This window comes from Numenius arquata, chromosome 2 (genome assembly GCF_964106895.1).
Source record: "Numenius arquata chromosome 2, bNumArq3.hap1.1, whole genome shotgun sequence".
NCBI classification, from domain to species: Eukaryota; Metazoa; Chordata; class Aves; order Charadriiformes; family Scolopacidae; genus Numenius; species Numenius arquata.
Window position 1 is genome coordinate 57,084,021 of NC_133577.1, and position 22,962 is coordinate 57,106,982.

A 22,962-nucleotide genomic window follows, 5' to 3' on the forward strand; every position below is an offset into this window, starting at 1 on the left:
TAACATTTAATAACATAATAATCAGGAGGTTGTTTTCTCCAACAGCTGTACTAAAAGGACTTGAGAAGTTATTGCCCGGCCACCTGCACTGGCAAACACAAGGCCAGCATTCATATCATAAATCAGTCATGTCCTCACAGCCAAATTCTTGTGTAATGATACAGCTTTGGTCACCACACCTCCCTTATGCCCACTAATTAAAATCAACTTGCCAGGTAACATTTTTTCCTCTCAAATGAGTAATTTCCTCTCCAAAAAAAAAAAAAAAAAAAAAAAAAAAAGTCATAGCTTGAACAATATGCATAATCAGAAATTTTTAATTGTGCATCAAGAACAGGTTTCAATTCTTAAAAGTTAGAGGTGACAGGGAGAAAATGAAGTTCATACCAGACACAGAATTTTTTAGGATACATATAAAACTGTTAATAATGACCTGTAAAATACTTGGAGAGACTTGGCAATAAAGTAGTTGATAAAACTAAAAGTTGATACAGAGAAAATTAAATGGAAAAAACCTCATAGCCTACATACACACAGAGACATGCTTTTTACAACTTATTGCCCTTTTTCAGTAAGATACTGAAGACTTTGTTGTTATTTCTTTGTAAATGGCAGCTCACCACCTGGTCATGATCAAAAACCCCCCAATGGAACGTCAGGGATCATTACAAAAGGCATTGAGTACAAAATGCTAGATAAATATATGTGTGCACAGTCTGTGTACCATTGCCTTTAAAATATCTCCAAGATGGTTGCACTGGTCACGTTCCCAGAAAGGCATCAAGTGTTTGTTTCTCAGTGTCTAGCAGCCTCCATATCCAGGCACCAACACTTAGCCTTCTATTTGGTAGGTTTAAGGATCAAAATTTGACTCATGGGCACTGAGTTACTACTGAGTTATAACTTCAGTGACAAAGAAATGTGGTTGATTGTACTGTGAAAACCATCTGCTCTACTGTGAGGCACTCAGAAAATAAACCTACCATCCATTTTTATTAATTTGATATTGGACTTAATCAACTTCAATATTCATATGCTCCTGTTTTGTAAAAACACTTTGCACCTACTGTTACTTCTATTGGCTTTATGCCCATTTGTGTCTTGTGTTACCCACAGCGCTGATGCAAGTCTTGGGGCTTGAAGCGTCAGACCAGGATCAGCCCAAACTTTCAAGCACAGTGAATATCACCTTAGTACCTACTGTAACCCACAGCAAGTACCCTCTGTTCAAATAAGTGTCACAACAGTGGCAGTCTGGGCTCAGTCTTGAAATGTCTGATGCCACCTACTTAAACAAGCATCAATAAGGCCACTTATTTTTGAGTTAAGCACATGCTTAAATGCTTTGCTGAATGAAAGTCAACATGCTCAAAACTTGGAAGGATCAAGTCTAAAGTTTGGCTTTACATTTGAAGGAATAGCTCTAAGAATATTTGTCTAACCTCCCAACCTAATCCTTGGAATGTCTGTTGTACCAGACATGGCATATAATAAAGGTTTTATGACAACTACTTTGGAATGACCCGTACTTCCATTTCCAGGTTTTGCTCTGTGTGGAAGTAACGTTCCTACCCTAGGCTTATGCCAAGAAGCCTCTCTACCATGCCATCACCCAGCCAGCTCTGCAGCCAGCACCGTCTAAGTTGATAAACAGACTGAGTAGAAGGCTAATGACTTCAAAGCATCTGGTGAAGGTAGCCTGTTTCACTGCTACATTCTTGAGCAGATGAAGTGGAACAACAAAAAAGAGAGTTAATGTATGCACTAAAATGCTAAATTTAAAACCTGGAAACTTTCCTATATGTTTTGAAAAGACAGTGAGTTAACTAGGCCTGACTCTTTGGCAGTGGTCCATTTAAATAGCACAGATTTGCCTACCTAACAAAGCCCTTTTGTTTCCTACAGCTGTGAAACTTCGGTGCACTGTAACTTTTCACGTTTCCCAAGTTATCTTGGCACTAAACTGTGACTAAATGCCTGCAAAAGACTTTTAACTCTAGCTTTGGATGAATATAATATCCACAAGGAAGAATGACGGCTTTCATTGAATGTCCCACGGCAGCAAGAACAATGCTGAAAATCAGCTGTGCTTCAAGTGTCCATGAAGCTTCTGGAAGACCCGTGGCTTAATAAAGAACTGCACTCTCTGCTCTGCTCTGTTACAGGCTGCACCACGTTTGCTTTTTCTTCTGTTCCCCTTCCTCACATTATACCTGTCCAGCCCTATCATCTCACGCAAAGGGAGGAAGGAGCTGTGACATATCTTTTCAAAAGAATTGTGAAAACCTCCTGTACTTGAAGAAACTAAATTCTAGAACTGAGTTCCTGCTCTGTGGGAAGAAATTGATCTTTTGCCATTGATTCCACAAGGACAGGAAGAAATTTCACAGAATCTTCACAGAATCTTCTTCTTGGTTGGAAGGGACCTTTGAGATCATCGAATCCAACCAACAACAACAAAAAAAACCAACACAAAAACAAACAAACAAACAAAAAAAACCCCACCAAACACCAAACCCAAACCAAAACCAAAACAAACACAACCACACATCACACCCACCCACAAACAGACACAAACCAACAATCTCGGGCACTAGAGCATGCCATGAAGTGCCATGTCTACACGTTTCTTAAATACCTCCAGGGATGGCGACTCTACCACCTCCCTCGGCCGGCTGTTCCAGTGCCTGACCACCCTCTCAGTCAAGTAATTCTTCCTAATATCTAATCTAAACCTCCCCTGCCCCAACTTCAGACCATTTCTTCTGGTCCTGCCATTATTCCCTTGGGAGAAGAGGCCAACACCCACCTCTCTACAGTTTCCTTTCAAGTAGTTGTAGAGGGCAATTGAGGTCCCCCCTCAGCCTCCTCTTCTCTAAACTAAACATGCCCAGTTCCCTCAGTCTCTCCTCATATGACTTATTCTCTAGACCCCTCACCAGCTTGGTGGCTCTCCTCTGGACACGCTCCAGCAGCTCAATGTCCTTCCTGTAGTGAGGGGCCCAGAACTGAACACAGCACTCGAGGTGAGGCCTCACCAGTGCCCAGTACAGAGGCACCATCACTTCCCTACTCCTGCTGGCCACGCTATTCCTGATGCAGGCCAGGATGCCGTTGGCCTTCTTGGCCACCTGGGCACACTGCTGGCTCATGTTAAGCCGGTTGTCCACCAACACCCCAAATTCCAGGCACATACACATATGGTGTTAATAAGACATCTTAAAGTAAAACAGAATATAACTTAACATAACTACTTTTGGAATAAATCCTTCCCATTTTTCTGTGGCTGGAGAAGGACAAAATAGGAGTGAGTCTGTGTCATATAGATTAAATGGGTAGGAAATACTTGCAAGTGCTGGAGCATTGGTCTATGGTGAAGTTCCAGAAGCTCCCTCCATGCCTTACACAGTAGGGAATAATAATCAGGAGTTTTTTTTTTTTATTTCCAACAGCTGTAATTAAAGGGCTTGAGAAGTTATTGCATGGCCACTTGCAGATAGACCTAAATATGAGGAGTTCCAATATAGAAGCTAAACATGGATGCGCTATATTCAACCAAAGATACACCTAGGGTGACATATACCTTTATCAGTAGGGTTTTCTGTATTTTTTTTTTCCTGAGACATTCAGGGTCTTTTCCCAAGATATTTAAGACATCCTAGGGCAGCAGCTCACTGTTAATGAACCCCAAATGGATACTACATTCATTGTAGCATCACATCTGACAGAAATAAAAATTGGACAAAGACCAAGAAGAGCACATGTATGACTATGGTTATGTACCATTCAAAAAATAATTTGACAAGATATGAGAAGGTATAGAATTTAGCAAACAGCAATATGATGGGCAAAATACTCACAAGTATAATTCTATCATGCTTAATGTATGAGTTATTCCCCTCTAGAGTAAATGCAACTGAAGTAACAAATCCTGATAACTTTTCCTTGTCCATGTTCTCTGTAAACTTTAAAACATCGCCATAACCCTAGATTCTTTAAAAAAATATTTTTATCCTTTTTTGTTATTATTACCACAGCACCCAGGCCATGTCATAAACCAGGTTCCCAATATATTGACCATCTACACTATCCAGAATAACAAACAGTACCTGTCTGAAAGGACTGACAGCATAATTAAATAAATTTATGGAAAAGTCAGACCCAAAGAAGCTACCAATCCTGTCCACAGTCAATGAGAGAGGCTGTGGCAGAAGCCATTGGAGAATTACAGGATGAAATCTGCCATCACTGGAGTCATTTGCAAACTTACTATCTACAGTGAAATCAGGACAGAAAACATATGTTTCTGCTTCATAGACCTTTTCTATGAACCTAGCATTTCATATGTCTTCTTATTTCTACTCCTTGTTCTTTTGCATCAAACACATTTTTTCTGTAACTTCTGTTTATGAACTGATACTTTTATAATATAATTAGGATACAAGTATGTGTAATTCTATTAATCTCTGTCCAAGTGTTCACTAGTTAAAGTATTAAATCTTCCACAAAGATATATCCAAAATTTACACTGTAAGGTTTTTTCACAATATGTCCTTTTTTGAAATGCTACTGCAATTCTTCTTGCACTTTATCCTGCATTTCTACTGGTGCATTTAATAAGACTTGGCTTTCAGATTTAACTTTCTTCTTTAAAATAAGGAGAATTAGTGCACTTGGGATATAGGACACTCCACGTAATATTGCTGGCAGGCCAAGATAGAGCCACCTGAAATAAAAGATGACATTCATTAAATGCATCACTCATGAAAAAAATAGCATAATTAGCCAGCATATACTGTTTTGTGACAATTGCCCAGCAGCTCTAAAGCTTGTGCCCTGATCTTTTTGGATTTCACATAAGATGAATCAATATGAGAACAGAGAATACGCCAGTGCCAGCAAAATTGCTGTTTACATTACCCAACTTCAGGCACCTAATTTAGCCAGTGAACTTAGCCACCTGGTACCCTAATGGCTTTCTCCACAGGGGAAGCAGAGAGCCCTGGAAAGGCTAGCTCAGACCACCTGAGTAAGACTTCTGGGTATTCATGAGCTAGTATTCTTCTTCCAAATCAACCTCAACACAGTATAAAAAGGAATCAGCCTGAGGCCATTAGTCCAACAAGACTTTATTGAAAATTCCCACAGTGAACATTGAAGGGCCACAAAAGCATGAAGTGTAGTATATTGGGCCAATTTCCAACTTGGGTAACTATATCCTCTCTATAAATTTCTCCTATGTGTTGATTCAAGTACTATTTCAATCATTAAACATCTGACATTTTTCTCCACAAGGGCTTAGTGCTTTTTATTTTTTTATCAGAATTCAGTGCTTTAAGGTCTGTTCTCATGAAAGGCTATCAGTGAATGTAATTATGGGACCAGAACTTTTCTGTTCAAAGGGTGTTCCAACATCTGTGGCAAAGGTTGCACTCAAAAAATAAAGTCAGTGCCAAAGAAAAGTGTTGCATCAAATCCCTAACACGGGAGCAGTTTGTCTACTAGGAAAAGATAAGGAGTGCACAGTTATATCTCTACACATGTAATAATACAGTAAGAAGGAGAAATTAAAATAAAGTGGAAAATATACCTGTATGTGACGATGTCATACATCCTACATGCTCCTTCTCCACCACAAGTCACAGTACCCCACTTCAAGCAAGTGGTATCTATCAAAGCTCCAAAATAAATGGGAGATGGAATTCCAGCTAAAAGGGATATTAGCAATGTTTTTGTGAAGTGTTTTGTGTCTATACACTATAGAACCTATGCTGTTTCTCACCTACTCCATCTGTCCTGTCCTCCTGCAGCATGAACCATGTTCTCTGTATTTCTTATGTTCTCTCTTCTTCCTTATCCACTTACCCTCAACCAAAGATTTTCTTTCCTGTTGCCTGTTTAACAATATATACATGCTACAATATGGACTGTGACTCCTATTCAAAACATTTTCTCTCATGAGTGAGAGTGAGTATTATGTTTGATAAACATATAACAAGAGTGATGGGCTGTAAAATGGCTTTCCGATGAACAGCAGATGTAGTCAGCATTTTACCTATAATAGCCTAAATGGAAAGCTGTTCTAATTTGGCATGCTGCCTAGATCTGTAAAAAACCCCAAATTCTTTCTGATCAAAGGCACTCCATAGAAGTGCACTCCTGTGCCATGCCCATAGCCCTGATGTGATCCTTGTCTGACTCTAAATGAGATCTAACTGTGCTTCTAAAGTGTGTTACAGCTTTTCTTACCAAATACTCTTGAAGCTAGTCCATGGATACCCACTCCAAATGACTTTTCTTCAGGCTTTAGAGACCTGTATGATAGTGACATTGTACACCAATTAGTAAAGGTGACATTAGGAAGAAATGTTTACCTCTGTTTTTTTGTAAATAAACTCTTCATCACATTAGGCCCAAACCATTCTAATTAGAGCACTGGTTGAAAGAGTTCAATATCCTCATTAGGTGACATTTACTGAAGTTCCTTAATTAAGACTGCAAAATCACAACAGGAAAAACTATTGTCCCAGTATCATCCACTTGGACTAAGGCCAGTGCAAAGTAGAAGATAGTGGTGCCTTAACGTCATGTTGAGGTGATCCATAAACAGATGGGTATCACACAGCTCTCAATATCTCAGTGCACTGACTCAGCTGTCCCACATTAATTCAGGATACAGTTGATAGAATCATAGAAACATAGAATGGTTTGGGTTGGAAGGGACCTTAAAGATCATTGAGTTCCAACCCCCTGTGCATGGGCAGGGAAACCTCCCACTAGAGCAGGTTGCTCAAAGCCCCATCCAGCCTGGCCTTGAACACTTCCAGGGATGGGGCATCCACAGCTTCTCCAGGCAACCTGTTCCAGTGCTTCACCACCCTCACAGTAAAGAATTTCTTCCTAGTATCTAATCTAAATCTTCCCTCTTTCAGTTTAAAACTGTTACCTCTCATCCTATCACTACACTCCCTGATAAAGAGTCTCTGCCCATCTTTCCTGTAGGCCCCCTTTAGGCACTGGAAGGCTGCTATGAGGTCTCCCCAGAGCCTTCTCTTCTCCAGGCTGAAAAACCCCAACTCCCTCAGCCTCTCCTCATAGGAGAGGTTATCCAGTCCTCTGATAGTCTTTGTGGCCCTCCGCTGGACCTGTTCCAACAGGTCCATGTCCTTCCTGTGTTGAGGGCTCCAAAGCTGGACACAGTATTCCAGGTGGGGTCTCACGAGCGCAGAGTAGAGGGGTAGAATCACCTCCCTCGACCTGCTGGCCACACTTCTCTTGATGCAGCCCAGGATGCAGTTGGCTTTCTGGGCTGCCAGCGCACATTGCCAGCTCATGTCGAGCTTCTCATCCACCAACACCCCCAAGTCCTCCTCCTCAGGGCTGCTCTCAATCCATTCTCTGCCCAACCTGTATTTGTGCCTGGAAGCTATGATTCTATGATTCAACAGTAACCAGAGAGAACATTCAAGAGCATGCAAAGATCATCAGAGGCAGGCAAGCTAATCTAACAAACCGTTTTGGTTTTGGTGTAATTTGACAGGATTTAATATATGAAACGAGTATAAAATTTTGATCATGATCATGATCTGGATAGCCAGAAGCAACAATAGGCTATAAAGCTGACAGGACACTAAACCTTAACACAGCACAGAAATTACATACAATCTTTCTATTCTTTCTCCCTCTGTACACAGACTAACACACTTATAATTCCTGGGGTGTTTGACCTTAGGATAGAAAGTCCAGTAGGTTTCCTAAGATAAGGACATTTTACTGTACCTTATTAAAACCATGTATCCAGGCATGGCTGCTAAGGAAAAAATGAAGCTACAGACTAATGACAATATTAAAAAAAAATGAAGCATCTTGTCACAGTTTTCTTCTCCTTCGCACTGGCCCAGAACTGCAGAGACATTTTGAGATGAAAACCCTGAGGCTGCAACACAGGTGCAGTTTTCAAATACCTGTCAAAAGAGAATTTTAATCACACAGACTTGTCAAAACTCACACACCCAGTGTGAAACTCGCACAGTTGGCACCTAGTTCACTCTCTTCCGCACTTGAGTATGTTACACATGTGCAGCACTGCACTGTGACCTCTCTCCCAGGCTGCCAGGCACAGGTCCAGCTATTATCTGTATGTGGTGGACAAGATTACAGAGCAGGAGGGAGCTACAGCACTCTTACGCAGCTGGGACTACGCTTTCTCAAGGAGGCCATGATCAAGAGAGCCCTCATATTTCCCGACATAGCCTGATGATGTGATCCTTCCAGTGCCAATAGATCTGGACTTCTTTTTCATAAACTAGTTTGTGGTCCTTCATATGCCCAAATAGAAGAAAGCAGAGATGTTTGATTGAGGCTGGGTTGCAATATTCTCACTCAAACACTTGCTTCTACTGAAATCATTGAGACTATTTCCAGAATAAGGGCTCTCAAATATCAGCCAATGTGAGAAAGGGCATCAGCATCTGGCCCTTACTATCATCTAATACTCCTCCAAAATATTTGGAAAGTAAAGAGGCTTTCTAAAATCTGTATGATTTGGGCTTTATTGAACTCATTATTTTTGTTTGCTTTCACCCTAATTAGAAGGTTTTTTTAATGGAAAGTGCATTATTAATTAAGATAATAAAAGTTCAGTAATACCCGGTTACTTGTTTAAACCCATGGGGTTAAAAAAAAAAGTATTAAATCCATGCTACAGAATTTCATTTTGGCTGAAATGTTCTTGTTCACTCAGGTTTACAACTGGCAATACTTTGAGAATAATTTCTCATTCCATTTTGAACATTTAAGATTCCTTCAATTATTAGAAGAAAAGGAGGATTCTTCATTATATTTTTTAATTTAAACTTAAACTAGTTTTCATATTTAATTTGGAATTTCTGTTGCCACTGTATAAATTTGTCCAACTCTATGTATCACCTTATATATCCAAGTAATTGTACACGTATGGCTATTTCCCACCCTGTATTGATATGAATATTTCTCACCTAATATATTTCATATTTATAGCACAATATGCTTTACCACACTTTTTCCAGTTCCTCTTGAGGCTTTACATCCAGCAAGACAAGGTGACACATACGTGATTCCATTGTTCCCACAAACAGGGTCCCATATTTTAACTGGGCAATCACAATCCCTGTTGCAGTCAGCAAGTAGAGTATTTTCTGCATATGAAACTTGCTCTATTCTGAAATACATTTAGCAGATGAATAAAAATTTCAGTAATGAAATACCTACAGCAACCCTTTTTAATGATTAAGACAGCAAAATACATAGTCTCTCAGTATTTTGTAGATTAGAACAAGAATTGATTAGAATCAAGTATAGATACTTGATTCTAGCTCAAGTGTTGATCCAGGATGGGATCCTACATGCTCCTATCCTGGAGTCATACCTTTCTATCTTTCTATAGGATGTTATATGGTATGGTATGATATGGTACTGTATTATATTACATTACATCACATTAATATTATCAATTCATAGATAGGTATACATACCCTGCAGCATTTTCTTCATCTATGCCTTGTATGCTCTTGGTTTTCTATAAGCATTACATATACCTACATGTGCATTTTACAGACACACAAACCTTCTCAATGATTAGTGGCAGACTTCAAATCAAGAAACTGCAGATAAAATATCCTCTGATAACTCGATAGCAGCCAAATTCCAGTACAAGTGTAAGATAAAGAAAGGGGTTTGTCCCTTTGTACCTCTAAAATTACATTCATGTATGCCTAATTTGATCAACAACTTCTTATTTTTACCTGCAGTTACATGACTTGAATGTATACTTAAAGAATTAACATGGACATGCAATTGCATGAGTCTTGATATGGATATCCTTTTTAATACATTCTATAGTTTAAAACAGGGATAATGAAGATAGACCTATTGTCTCATGCAAGTTAAAAACCTTGGAATTTAGATCATGAAACTGAAATGCTTCAAAACTGTGGAGTCCCTGGCTGATTCTTGGCAAGAAAAATCATTCCAGTGTCTTAAGTCCTCTTGCGTCTTAAGGAACATACCCTTCATAGGAAACTGTTAGGCCAGCAACTGGTGAAGTATCACAGATAGTCCAATAGGCAGCAAAGTAGAGAAGGTATTCCAGTAAAGATACCCAAAATGCTATGTTCGCAGCCTGATAGATATTTATCTTGAATTTCTTCATGAATAAGCCTCCAAAAAAATACCCAATGCATATAACCGGTAGGTTGTAAACACCTATTTAAACAAGTGAAACTTCCATGTTAAAATAAAGAAAGAGATCATCAAAGCTACTCATAAGGGAAGACTGTTTGGCAAAGATTCATATAGTGCCTGTGACTGAATAATTTAACTACAGTCAGAAATGGGTCTCTACTTCCCTTGCACACCCAGAACATCTGCCAAAGTCAACAGCAGTTGGAAACTGCTTGGAGAGCGAGCTAGAGAGTCAGACTGAAATGATTCATTGGAAAATTGCAATCTAGAGTTGCAATCTAGTGGCAATAAAAAAAATAATTGAAAAACAAACTAAAAAAGAAAAAAAAAAAAAGAAAAAAAGAGGCAAGGTTTCAATACAGCCTCCCTAGCTGGGAGAGAAACTCAACAGGAAGATAAGGTAGTGAAGCATGTCTTGGTGCAAACTGAGCATCACATATCAGTTTTGGTATGAGATTACTGAACGTGCTCTCATGCTTCTTTGCTGTCTGATACTTTAATGAAGCAAAGATTGACCGAAAGACATTTAGGAAGAAGCTGTCTGAAAAGCAACCCGGCAATGCAATGTCAATGCAAGATGTATGATAGTTATATGCCTTTGGATGCACAGCTTCAACACACTGGCAACAAAGGGCAACAGAAATACTCATGAGTTCTGGGACATTCTGTGCAGCAGGTTTTAAAGAAAATGGTGCAGCTACTGTGAAAGCTGAGCCCTGAGTTATGGAACAGAAATATGGCTAGGTGTATTTTAAGTTGTTTCTTCTATAATGATTAGAAAAATTCTAGTCTAATTAAGTCATTGCAGTTAAAAAAGGGAACTGAGAATTTAAGACATGATAAAGTGGAACCATAGAAAGGCTCCTACAGTTTCAGGATATTTGCTTTGTGCTACAATTACTTGCCATTACCATTTCCCAATGCATGACGCCTTGTCCTCACTCATAAAAAAAAGACAAGCTGATAAAGAAGAGACAAAAAAAGACAGCTATTTGTTCAGTGCTTTCCTTCCATGGAGCTCTGCATATGAAAGAGGCTTTCAGAAGGCCTAAGGCCAATAGCTGAGGAGCGGAGACAATGGAAAGTGTCAGAGGTCACTGGCAACTTTAGCTGTGCATAGGTTCAACCCATGTATGTCTTAAGAATTCTAGCAGTCATTTTCATGAACATGAAATCTACCCTCTATAGTATACTTTTTAATCAAGTAATATACTTTTAATCAAGATAATATAATCAAGATAATTTGGGCCATACTCTCTTGATGCAAATTAGCATATCATCTTTGAGATCAGTGGTGCAAGTTTTACATCAGCTCAACTTTCTGGGCCACTTCAAAAGATGGAAAGTATATTATCAAATTCCACACAGAAAATCAGGAGATGCTTAGCCGAAAATGCATGATTATTTAGAAATACTTTGTAGTGTGGAATCTGTCATTTGTAGAAGCATTTGACTGTAGTATGTATATGTATACACGTACAAATAAATAGAGAAAGTTTGCATAGAGACATCAGTACTTGGTAGAATACAGCAAAGCAAAATGCAAATGTACCAATTAAAAAGATGGCATCCGATGCAGATTTTCCAAACTGCTGTTCCAAATATTTGGGCATGAAGGATACCATGCCATTGAAAGCGCTGAACTGTAACACAGTTATGCATATAAATAAAATATAGACTGGGTTGTGAAACAGAGCCTTGAGGAATGGGATGAAATCTGGAATGAAATAATGTGACAAGTTAGTGTGATGCTTTATGAAATGAATCACCCATTGCTCAGTGTGGCTGAGGGGGGAAGAGGGAAACAGAAATGGTCCTTAACTTTATCAGGCTAATGCTTGTGCTTTGCCAGACGCCACAGTCCAAAGATTATTTGCTTAGCCCAGGCTACCCCAACATGTCTCTTCTACACAAAGGTAACCACACTCACACACATGCACAATAATGCCTATGCCTGCTTTAAAAAATCACAGTAATAATCTTATCATAGAAGTTTCCTAAAACTTTTTAGCTATATAGTGGCTGAACTTTTCACCTACAGATTTACAGCAGCAGCTACTCTCCCACCAGTCCCACTCCTTTTTCTCTTGTCCCATGACCTCAGAGAATTCACAAAAACCCATTTCCTGCACCTGGGCATGCAAAGGGAGTACAAGGGGAAGGGGGGCAAACGTGCTATATAGCTGTGACAACCTGCCCCCAGAGACCTGATCACTGATTTTGGTTATTTCTACTGTCAGTGATGGGGCACAAGAGGCCTGAAGAGGGAGGTGACCACAGTTATTCACAGCAAAGTCTGGATTCACTCAAAGTCTGCATCTGCCACTCTTCAGCCAAGTAGGCATCTGAGAAACTAATTTACACAGGTCTTTTCTCTGTGTAATGCCTATTAAGTCAGGATCTGAACCATAAAAAAACCCCACAATTCCTCTTTGTCTAAGATTCTCTATTAATTAATGTGCTGAGCTATTGTCAAGAAACTCTGCAGAAAAACATAAGCATCTGTAAAACAATGACTGTGCTTCATTGAAAGTCGGCACCACTTTGGAAGGGTGTATGTATCTTTCAGAGGTAGGCAAGTATCTTACTGGTACTTACTTTCTGAAAATGAAGAACCTGTCAAGGGGTCCTGAGCTTGGTATACAGAATCATGAGACTACTCTGAAGATCATAGCCTTTGACACATTTTATTCACTTATGTTTCTAACTAGCACAAAAAATGGAAGGAAAAAAATAGCTTCCTACAGACATACAGATCTGAAAGACCGCAGATGTGAATGTGGCTAACAGTAACATGAATAAAGGTAAGTCAAGTAGATCCTTGTTCAATGGCCATTAAGTATTTATAAGACACTTAAGCACCTGTCAATTCCCTTTTATGGCTTTAATTTGGACTTAAGAAATGCACAAGACTTGTGCTGCTTTTCTGCACAGTGAATGTGGGGTACAAGCAATTAATATTTGCAATTTGTCCACAACTCACTGAGGTGCAATATTCTTAACCAGATTTCAGTGTATTAATTCTCTACCAGAAAGAAAAGATCCAGACCTACATATGCTTGAAATGCAGGAAGGGGAAAGGAGTGAATACAGATCCTGGATCTATGAAATTAGCTTTTTTCCTCTGCAAGGAGCCATTCTAAATCTCTGCACAAATTCTTTGCACTATATAGAAATGAAAAACAGAGTATGCATTTCATAACTTGGACCCATCTTTACTTACAAAAATACACAGACATAGTTCACATCTTAAGGACTAAACTAAGGAAATAAAATACAATATAACTTGCCTTTAGCAATTTCATACATGGTCTGTTTGCCTTCATTTTTATCATTTTCTTGCAATAGTACTACACTTTTTTTACTTGTCTCCTCAGGTTCATTGGTTTCTCCTTCCTTCACAAGTGACTTGGGCAAAAACCAAAAAGGTATTCCTGCGAGAAGGTTCAGTGATGCACAAATCAAAATGCCCAGCCACCATGCTCCAACCCAGCGGGCATCAGTAGCTGTTATAGTTATGTCCTCTATAAAAACAAAAACAAAAAAACAATGATACCAAACATCTTATATTAGTTCAGAAATATTCATTGCTGTCATTCTGTATTTCCCTAGTCATCTCTGACATGTGATATATTAAAAGCATTTTAAAGATTCTTAAAATGAAGCTGATGAAAGAGAATAGTCTCCAGTCTTCTTTTCTAACGCTGCTAATTTTCTGGCAAATTTCAGTGTTTTGTGTTAAATTAATTCTATTGCTTTTCTATGTTAAGCCAGATGATGCAATTGTTCATCAAATAATTTACATGCAGATTCATTTGTGCATGTGTGAATTCAGGCCTTTTAGTCAATTGAATTATACACAGATTTTCCGTTCTAAAAGAAACACCAGCAAACTCGGATAAAATTAAGACACCTCATATTAGCAAAGAAACATCTTTTAGTGCTGATAAACACATCATCATGACTACTGATTTATATGTAAGATTTTATATATCCATCCATTACCTGCATCTACTGATCCCAGATCAACAAACACTTCTGCACAGAATGATGCCAACAAGAAACCAAGGAAGGGGCCAATTACAGTTGCTGTATGCAGACATCCTAAAGTATGAAAAGGAGAAAACACATGAAACTAGAACACAGACGTAATTATTTTCTTGGAATTGTATATGTTTAGGACAGCTCTACTAAACAGACATTTGCACCTAAAAATGGCCTCATTTCAACAAGTTTATCTTTAGTTAAATTACAAGTTCTACAGTACTCTTATTTTGATAAGGCAGTAACGTCTGTTTTCTCTCTTCCTTTATTAGACTGAAGGGATTCATAAAATCTCACTCTTTTGCTTTTGTTTATGTGTGTGTTTGTTTGGGGGAGGGGCGTTAACACAATAGGGCAGATTTACCCAGGTAGAAAGGTGAATTCTCTGCTTCGGCAAAATCCTCCAAATATGAAATGCCTAAAGGCATGATGGGAGTTTCACCCATTCCTCGTACTATGTTTCCAACCATCACAAATATCCACAGCAAGGACCCAGGCTCTTTTTCACATTCTGTGAATATAATAAGAAGCCAGAATTAATGTTTTAATTCTAACTATCAATTAAATTCTAGACACAAAGACAAAGAATTGACTAACAGCTTAACCTTTGGTGGGTCACAAGTGGGGTCCCCCAGGGACCAGTACTGGTCCCCATGTTATTCAACATCCTCATGAATAGTCTGGATGATGGGATTAAAAGTGGCCTCACCAAGTTTGCTGTTGACACCAAACTAGGTGGTATGGTGGACACATCAGGAGGGAGAGCTATCTTACAGAGAGACCTGGACAACCTGGAAGAGTGGGGTAGCAAGAACAGTATGACCATCTCTCTGAAATTCAGGAGTCTTTTGCAATGATTCAGGTAATTGCTGCATAAAGTTCATGCATTGCCATTTATTTATAAGAACATTGTCTGAAATAAACTAGAAGAGTTCCTGATTTCACAGTGAGGTGCCACCATTTGCTTACAAGAAAGCCATGCCAGCACAGAAGATGTGGTGATGTTTTACCTTTGCATGGAATGAGATTTCTCAGCTTTCCAGCTTCATTGCCTTGATTCAGACTGCTAGCTTCTGGTTCACTAATGTTCATAAGCCCCCAGAAAAGCACATGGAGAGTACATTCGTCTGTGTCTAAACCATTGGTTGTTTGCTGGTAACTTCAACTGTACAGCAGTCCTCACCACCTGGAAACCCCAGCTTAGACCCTTACCTCAAAGCTCTGTTCTAGCACTACAGATTTTTGCCTTGCATATCAATGACCTCCCCCCCCATCCAGAAATTTCATTTGTCCTGATGCTATCTGTTTGGGTATTGAATTTCAGATTTGGGACATCTTGAGGACAATGCAAATTCTGGTTTGGCAAATAATATACAAAGTCTACCATAATTGGCACACAGAAAGGTCTTCTACCTCCATCATACCTCTGCAGCTCAGAAGGCCAGTGTTTCCCTAAGCAGGCACCCACTGGAACATAGCCCGCAATCTGCCCATCTGGGCACTGCTCTGGGGAAGTCTCTGACTTACTGTGACCTTTATAAAACTCTCGATCAAAATCAAGATCCATAACAATATATCTGGCCAGCCTCCTGAATCTATCTGAGGATCAAGCTCTCATTTATTCACACCTGTCCTCCAACATAACTCAGCAGAAGAATGCTGTGCTGCAGCACAGTCGAGTTTGTCCCACATCAGGACGGTTATATCAGGAACTATTATGATGTTTAGTACTTTCTTTCTCTCCCTGACCTTGGATTTCTTCATCCCATACAGTCTGCTTCAGATTCCACTGTTGTCTGTGGCCCACTTTGTCATGCTGAGACTTCCCAGTGCCAATATGTTAACAAATGAAAACCATCTTTGTTAGCAGCAACTGATGACATTGTAAATGAAAGCATTACTGCTCAGAGATCAAGTCTGGATCTCCTGTATCATTGTCAGATTGCTGTCAGCAAACATGGGTGAAGCAATCCATACACAGATGTGGTCAAATTCAAACCAGTTTTTGCATCACACAGGAGACGGATTCATATGTATGATCATCATGGTTTCACTTGTGCATAAACTAATAGGAAAACAATCACCTTGCCCAAGTATAGTCAAAGGCTTCAGGAGCTATGAGTTCTAGTGTGTACATTGAATGGCTATATAATTTAGAAGAAAATGCTTTACCTATCTATGTCTTAATTTGTGCATTTATAAAACGAAAAAAAAAAGGTATCTGAAATCTTGAAGTTAAAGATTAACACCAAGTGCTATTAAGTATATGCTTTTCTCCACTTTTCATTATGAAGACGGAGAAATTAATGTCTGAATTGGCATGCAGTTTGGAAAGCTTGGAAGCCACGTCCATTACTAAATGGAAACACAGACAACTACAGTACAAATGTCACTGTGTACATACAATATTACAACAGTATGATTCAGCTTTAGCACACATTGATGCAACGCCATCACAAAATATAACAATGAATTGTGGGATTCATCTCACCTAACTTTTGCCATCCACCAATCTTGTAAGTTTCCAACAGTCAGTAGCTGCATCCAGAAAGTAATCTGACCCACCATAAAGTAAAGAGCATGAATGCCCTTACAGCAAGTGACACACTCAGCAAGAGCTCTGTAGTCTCCTTTGACCAACTATCAAGGGAGACTAAAGAGATGGTTCAGACTAAATGCTTCCCTTTGAGGTAGCTCAACACTCAGGACGTTAATCACAACTTCAGTGTGAGAATTTTGTTTGTGATCATTTAATAGTTGCCTCGGAGCCTTTTGATTTCATAGAAGTTTACTTTACATGCATATTGCTAGTGCACATACATGTTTCAAGTCTCCTAGATAAGTTCAAGTTCAAGCCTAGATTAAACTCTTTTCTCTCTTCTCTAAAAGGAAGTGGGATCCACTTTTTTGCTCTATCTCTATTTCTTGTTCTTTTATTTCTCGTGTGGTACAACGAAAGGCATCTTCATGCCTTTTACTCATTGTCCAAATATGTTTCCCACATCCTCACAGTATCATAGTATTTCAAGTTGTCCTGGGCCTGGTGGGGATAGGGTTAATTCTCCCCAGGACCTAGCAGGGACACAGGTATTCCATCCCATGGGAGCCATGCCCAGGGGGTAACAGGAGCTAGCCGGGGAAGGGGAGGGACAGGAAGTCAGGGGGGCGGAGGGAGGAAGTCATCCCCCAGGGGAGCAGAGCAGTCGGGGGTGTCCCGGGTGCGGTCAGCAAGCGGTGCTATCGTACTTGTGGTTGTATATTCCTCTGTCGGTGTTATTGTTGTTGTTGTTTCTTGCTCCCCTTGCTGTTCTGTTAAATTGCCTTTGTCTCAACCCACGAGTTTTTGCCTTTTTCTTCCCATTCTCCCCTCCCGGCCGCGCTGGCGGGGGGAGGGCCCGATCTGAGCGAGCGGCTGCCACGTGGTCCTTTGTTGCCGTCTGAGGCCAAACCACGACACAAGTCAAAAAGAGGAACATTTGTGAGAACAACCTGGTGTTATATTTTCCCAAAGTGGACTAACAGGGATGTTAAACAAGTTGTTTAGATATTGTGAAAATTGCAAGAAAAAAAGTTACAGCCCTGAAGTCACAGACTAAAGAAATAAGAAGGCAAGGAAATTTCCTGACCTCTAGTTTTTATGCCTGCAAAAAGTACTGATCAAAAGCAGAAGCCTGGAATAATTGCTAATAAAAATAAAACAATATTTAACTTGAACACTATAAAAACTGAAGAAAAAGTATTAGAAGACATAAGAAAAGTCATACCTGTTGATGGTTCCTCTGTAGGTAAAGAGAACAAGCTTTGATTAACAAGGCAGAGAGGCATGACTGAAAAATTCTCATGTGGTGAAATACTGCTTTCAATACAATACCTGTTTGAATCAAAGGAAAGTATGTATAGGTTAAGAAGAAATATATCAGAAACGCCTCATAAATTTGTACTTCAGTAATGAAGCTACCTATAAGAAGAGTGTGTAGCTACAGGACAAAGGAACTCCCCATCAAAAGTTAACTGAGCCTCAGTAACAAACCAGGCTAGGAACACAGCAACTATAGCAGGGAAACAACCCAATGTTTTAGCCATACTGTTATCTACCCTCTAACATAATCTTGTAACAGATGCTTCAGGAGAAGTTGATGAAAAACCCTAATGAAATCCCTCGTATCATCTTGTGTCCTACTCTTTTTACATTCTAATCCAATTTACACCCCAAGCAGATGGTGCCACCAAGGCTGTCAGAGCCATACCACATTGGGTACAAGATGAGAGGATCTTCTTTTCTCAAAAGATATGTCACTGTTTAAACTATAGAAAAGCTTGAATGATTATTTTGTTATGACAAGCAAAAATAGTGAAAAAGTGGTGAAAAAATCATTATGATCTGTAAAGGCCTTGCCAACGCAGTGATTGGGTATGATCAGTCATCCAGGCTCCAGACCAAAGACATCTTTGAAAATCATCTTGTATTGCCCATCCAAGCAGATAAGAGCTAGTAGAGTAATGTGACAGTATCACAGTCACATTGTTTCTTCAGAGTCCACATAAGAGATAGCACAAGGAGGAAGGCCAGGCAATGCACCCAGCACAGGGGTGACTGTCCTCAGGAAGTGATGATTGACTTCTGAAGCCAACTCAGAAACAAAACAAAAGAAGCTTCTCTACAATTATCACACCTTAGCCATGCTCAGCAATGTCTCTCTCAATAAGCAATACTATGTCAGGGGGAGAAGTTATGGATTAAGACAGGTAAGGGTCACAGAAGCTGCTGTGAGCTAAGGAAAATACTCACCTTCCAAACAGGAAATGAGGAAGTGATATCAAAAGGCATCCAGATGACAGAACTGTGCAGCCCAAAGCAATTATTCTGGGTCTGTGAAGCTTTGCTCCAAAGTAGCTCACAAACGCTATCAGCAGCAAGTTGCCTGCAAAAAGAACCTCGTTCATATTTACAAACCAAGGCATCCTTTAAAAGAGATGAAGTGCAACACAAATTTGAATATACCTTGTTAGCTCAATATCTGGTAGTTCTTCTGTCTTGTAAAAACTGTAACTAGACAGGGAACTGCCTAAATGGTGCAGTAATTCCCCCCACCTGTGATCTTTTTCTGGGAGAGTTACACCTCATGAAGAGAACATGACAATAGAAGGCAGAATGGAAAAGAGATTATGGTGAAAGAGATTTTTGACTGCACCTATGTAGAGAAGAAATTTCCCACTGCAATGGGCTGCAAAGTAATGGCTAGTTTAGGAAGTTACTTTCCTAGGATACTCTATTTTGCAATGTCTTGGAAAATACAGCAGTATATATGCAAGTATTTTTGTGCTGAAAACAATAAACACAAGATGACATACAGAGAAGAAAAGAATAATAAATTAATATTTATTTCAGTAAAAGTTTGAGAGGAATAAAAAAATACAGACTTTTGCACCTAGTACCATTTAAAAATACAAATGTGCTAAAAATCTTCATTCTCTTCTCATCCACTTTCACTTCAGAATCAGTTGATTTTCTCTACTCTTCATTTATTGCTATGCAACTAAGAAAAGAATCAAGCTTCATGTTATGAATCAGGCCCCATACAAATAACAATTTAGTAATCATACACCTACTAATTTTGTGATCTTTTTCTCCAAAGAAAAAAACCATATCTCTGAGTGATGAGCATCATGCCCTGAAAGAAGACAACATCTTTTTTTATGCATGATTGTTAGATAGACTGTATTGAACCAGTGGCTTGAATGACACTTAAAGATGTACATTTACACTGTCCTAATAAGTTACTTATGTCTACCAGATACACTGACTCTTGATCATTTCAAATATTAATATGATCATTCACAGTTATTTTACATCCTTGAAGATAAGAATGCCACAACTTGTTACAGAAAAGTGTATATGAGAGGATAATTTATTTAAAATACCAAGCCTTTTACATACCCCTTCATTAATCTTGGAAATTTCATATTTCTTAGAGTCTCCTCTTCTTTATCAAAAGCAAGAATATATTCTGGGTATTCCTTCTCTATCATAACCTTGAGCTGCCTCATCAGACTACTTTGCAGACTGCAGGACAGGGTTGCCAGCAGTTTCTTCTTGCACATGCAGATATAAGAGACCAGGGAAAGGAGGAGAAGGATCCTTGTCTCCCCTCCTCATCATGTATATGAGCCTGTTCAGGCCATTTCCTTAGCTACGCCAGGGATAATAAAGATCCAGGGTATAATACACATTCTCTGAGGATCGCTATATAGAAGGGTTTGAAGCTATCAAGCCTTTTGTTTGGCTTTTTTGGTAACAACAAGGCATAAGCTTGTCACTGGGCAATAAAACTCACTAATAGACAAGGTAAGGGTCACTAAAAGTAGAACTGGAAACTTTCTTTACAGTTGTACAGGTACAAATCTAGAAATATTATTGAGTTTGAATAAAGAGACAATCCACTCCAATCAACTTTGAGGTCACTGTAAAATGCTAAATATGACCACAAATTCAAAGTTTATAAAATCTGTTTTGTTCTGAAAGATTCAATATAAAGCTCAGAACCTAGTTATATTAGTTGGTCTATCATATTGTACAATAGTGCAGAAACTAGCTGAATCCTAAACTTCCTCATTTCAGTTGTCCTGTTAGTTTCCAAGACAGTAAACAAGTAAGTACCAGCTGAAATGGTGGGATACAGTTGATCACTACTATCACATAGAATAATTGACAGATTGCTGTGGACATGAGAGTCACTAATACATGCTCAGCCAACATACTGTATTTTACAAGAATAAAAAATATTAAAATGAGTGATTACCAATTTCAAAGCTTCCATTAATGATCCCCACTAAGGAAGCTGGAATATTAAATTGTTTCTCTATCTGTGTGTACATGCTGTTCATGTAGGCACCAGACATCGTTTTACCAACAAATGCAAGTGATAGCGCCAGCAGAAATACCTAGGAAGGAAAGAGGAGAATGCACAAAGAATTCAAAGTTATGTATTTAGGAATATTCCATGGATATTTTTCCCATCAAAGATGTGCTTCCAGATAAAACAAGTGAACAGTCCTGATCCACTCATATATGCGTAAATACAAGTTCAAATCCCATCATCTATCCTTGTCCACAGAGTTATGGCTTCACTAAACCAAAGAAAAAAAATGAAGAAAAATTTTGTTCTTCACGTGCTTCCATTGACCGAGACTGTTTTCAGAAACCTTAAGCGCCATTTCCCTAGCCAAGACAGGCACAGCACAACCTCTCCCACCGTGTGTCTGCTGCAAGATTGCCATCTGCAGGACCGCGTAACGTCTGCAGCCAGACCAGGGTGCAAAGACCTTCACGCCCTTTGCTCATCTGAATGGTAAAATACTTGCAGAACTATTATCATTTCCTTCGATCAAATGATCGAGTATCTGCTCTCCCACCTCAGTAGAGGTCATGAGCCCAGAATAAGTAATTTCAAGTAAAAGTAGTAAATAGGGTGTCCTTTTTACAAGAATCTAGTGGCGATTGAGAGTAAAAAAAATAAATATGAATAGATGTATTAGTATTCAAATCCATTTAGCATTCTTAATAAACAGCATTTACTAAATAAAATCAATAGTATTTTTAAATACATCTGCTGCAAATGCTAAAAAGCATAAGTAATATATTTGGGCTTTGAATTACTGTTAAAAACATGCTATTTTACAACCTTTTGTAGAGCTTCTTGACAACTTGAATAGTCTAGGATGCATCAACCAATTTTTACTGCAATGTCACAATTGCTAAGGCTCATTTCACAGGTTTAAAAAGGAAGGGTAAACATGACAGACTAGAGGGATTACACAAATTCAGAGGTGGAATTTCAAAGGAGCAATCAACCATACCTCTAACACATCCCAGAGTGTAAAGTCCAGGGACATAAAAAGTAACGTGATTGCTTACAAACTTGCTTGACTTCGGGTAAGCCATTAAGGAAAGAAACAGAGCTTATTCATTCATTTAGTTTAGATTGTTACTTCTACCAAACCACTATTAGTGCAAGCAATTACAGTTGTGTGTTCATACAAAATTGCTAAAATATTTCTGTACCTTCAGCTTGGAAATGCAGCAGAATTTGTCCTCTGCACATGGCTTCTCAGCTTCTTTCATGTTGCCTTTTTTAATTGATCCCAATGTCTGTTTCTGAGTCTGTGTAGTGATCCCACTATAGTACTGAAAAGGACAAAAGAAAAAAAGAAACATTTTTGTCCCATGTTTGCAAAAAATCAGATTCCTTCTAAGATATTTGATATGAGTGTCTTCCTTAAATAATTGCAAACTGGATTTCAACAAAACTGGATTCCAACAAAAGCTACAAGCCTATACCCTTTATTCTAATCAAGAAAATTTGACATGTGGATGTCAAAAATGTAACAGTAGGTATTTCTCATCAGATACTGAAAGCAGCATACAACCAGAAAGCAAAGAACAGAGAAAAGAGACTTTCTGAGGGCAAGCTAGTTTGTCTGTAATGCAGCTTTTCAGTCCTCTTCACAAGCATTTGATACTGACCACTGTGATAGACAGGACTATGAAGACTTATACGTTTGACTGACGTATACCTGTCTCCATGGTCTTTAATTACTATGCCTGTCCTTGCTAGCCTTAAAAAGGACATTTAGTTCTGCTCTGCATGCTCTCTTGAGCCCTCCCCTCTTCCACTACTATCAATGTAAATTTGTTAA

At 39.0% G+C, this 22,962-nt stretch overlaps 1 protein-coding gene across 1 annotated transcript; it reads right to left on the reverse strand.

The window, feature by feature from the left end:
• Positions 1–4,566: 4,566 nt before the first annotated feature.
• On the reverse strand, positions 4,567–22,423 carry LOC141473857 (solute carrier organic anion transporter family member 1A2-like). The gene is made up of 14 exons (XM_074161465.1): positions 22,328–22,423; positions 21,066–21,207; positions 19,055–19,187; positions 18,030–18,136; positions 14,630–14,776; positions 14,227–14,325; positions 13,512–13,745; positions 11,774–11,938; positions 10,047–10,242; positions 9,034–9,199; positions 7,780–7,964; positions 6,250–6,314; positions 5,591–5,708; positions 4,567–4,726 (listed from the first exon to the last, which is right to left on the reverse strand). Exons 1-14 carry the CDS (start codon positions 22,385–22,387, stop codon positions 4,567–4,569), a joined length of 1,977 nt encoding a protein of 658 aa, XP_074017566.1. The 5' UTR covers positions 22,388–22,423.
• Positions 22,424–22,962: the final 539 nt, after the last annotated feature.

Coding starts and splice junctions, on each gene's coding strand:
- LOC141473857 (XM_074161465.1), bottom strand. CDS start 22,387: ATGAAAGAAGCTGAGAAGCCATGTGCAGAGGACAAATTCTGCTGCATT. Junction 21,208..22,327: donor GCTGCATTTCCAAGCTGAAG/GTACAGAAATAT, acceptor TTTCCTTCCTAG/GTATTTCTGCTGGCGCTATC. Junction 4,727..5,590: donor TATGACATCGTCACATACAG/GTATATTTTCCA, acceptor CTTTTATTTCAG/GTGGCTCTATCTTGGCCTGC.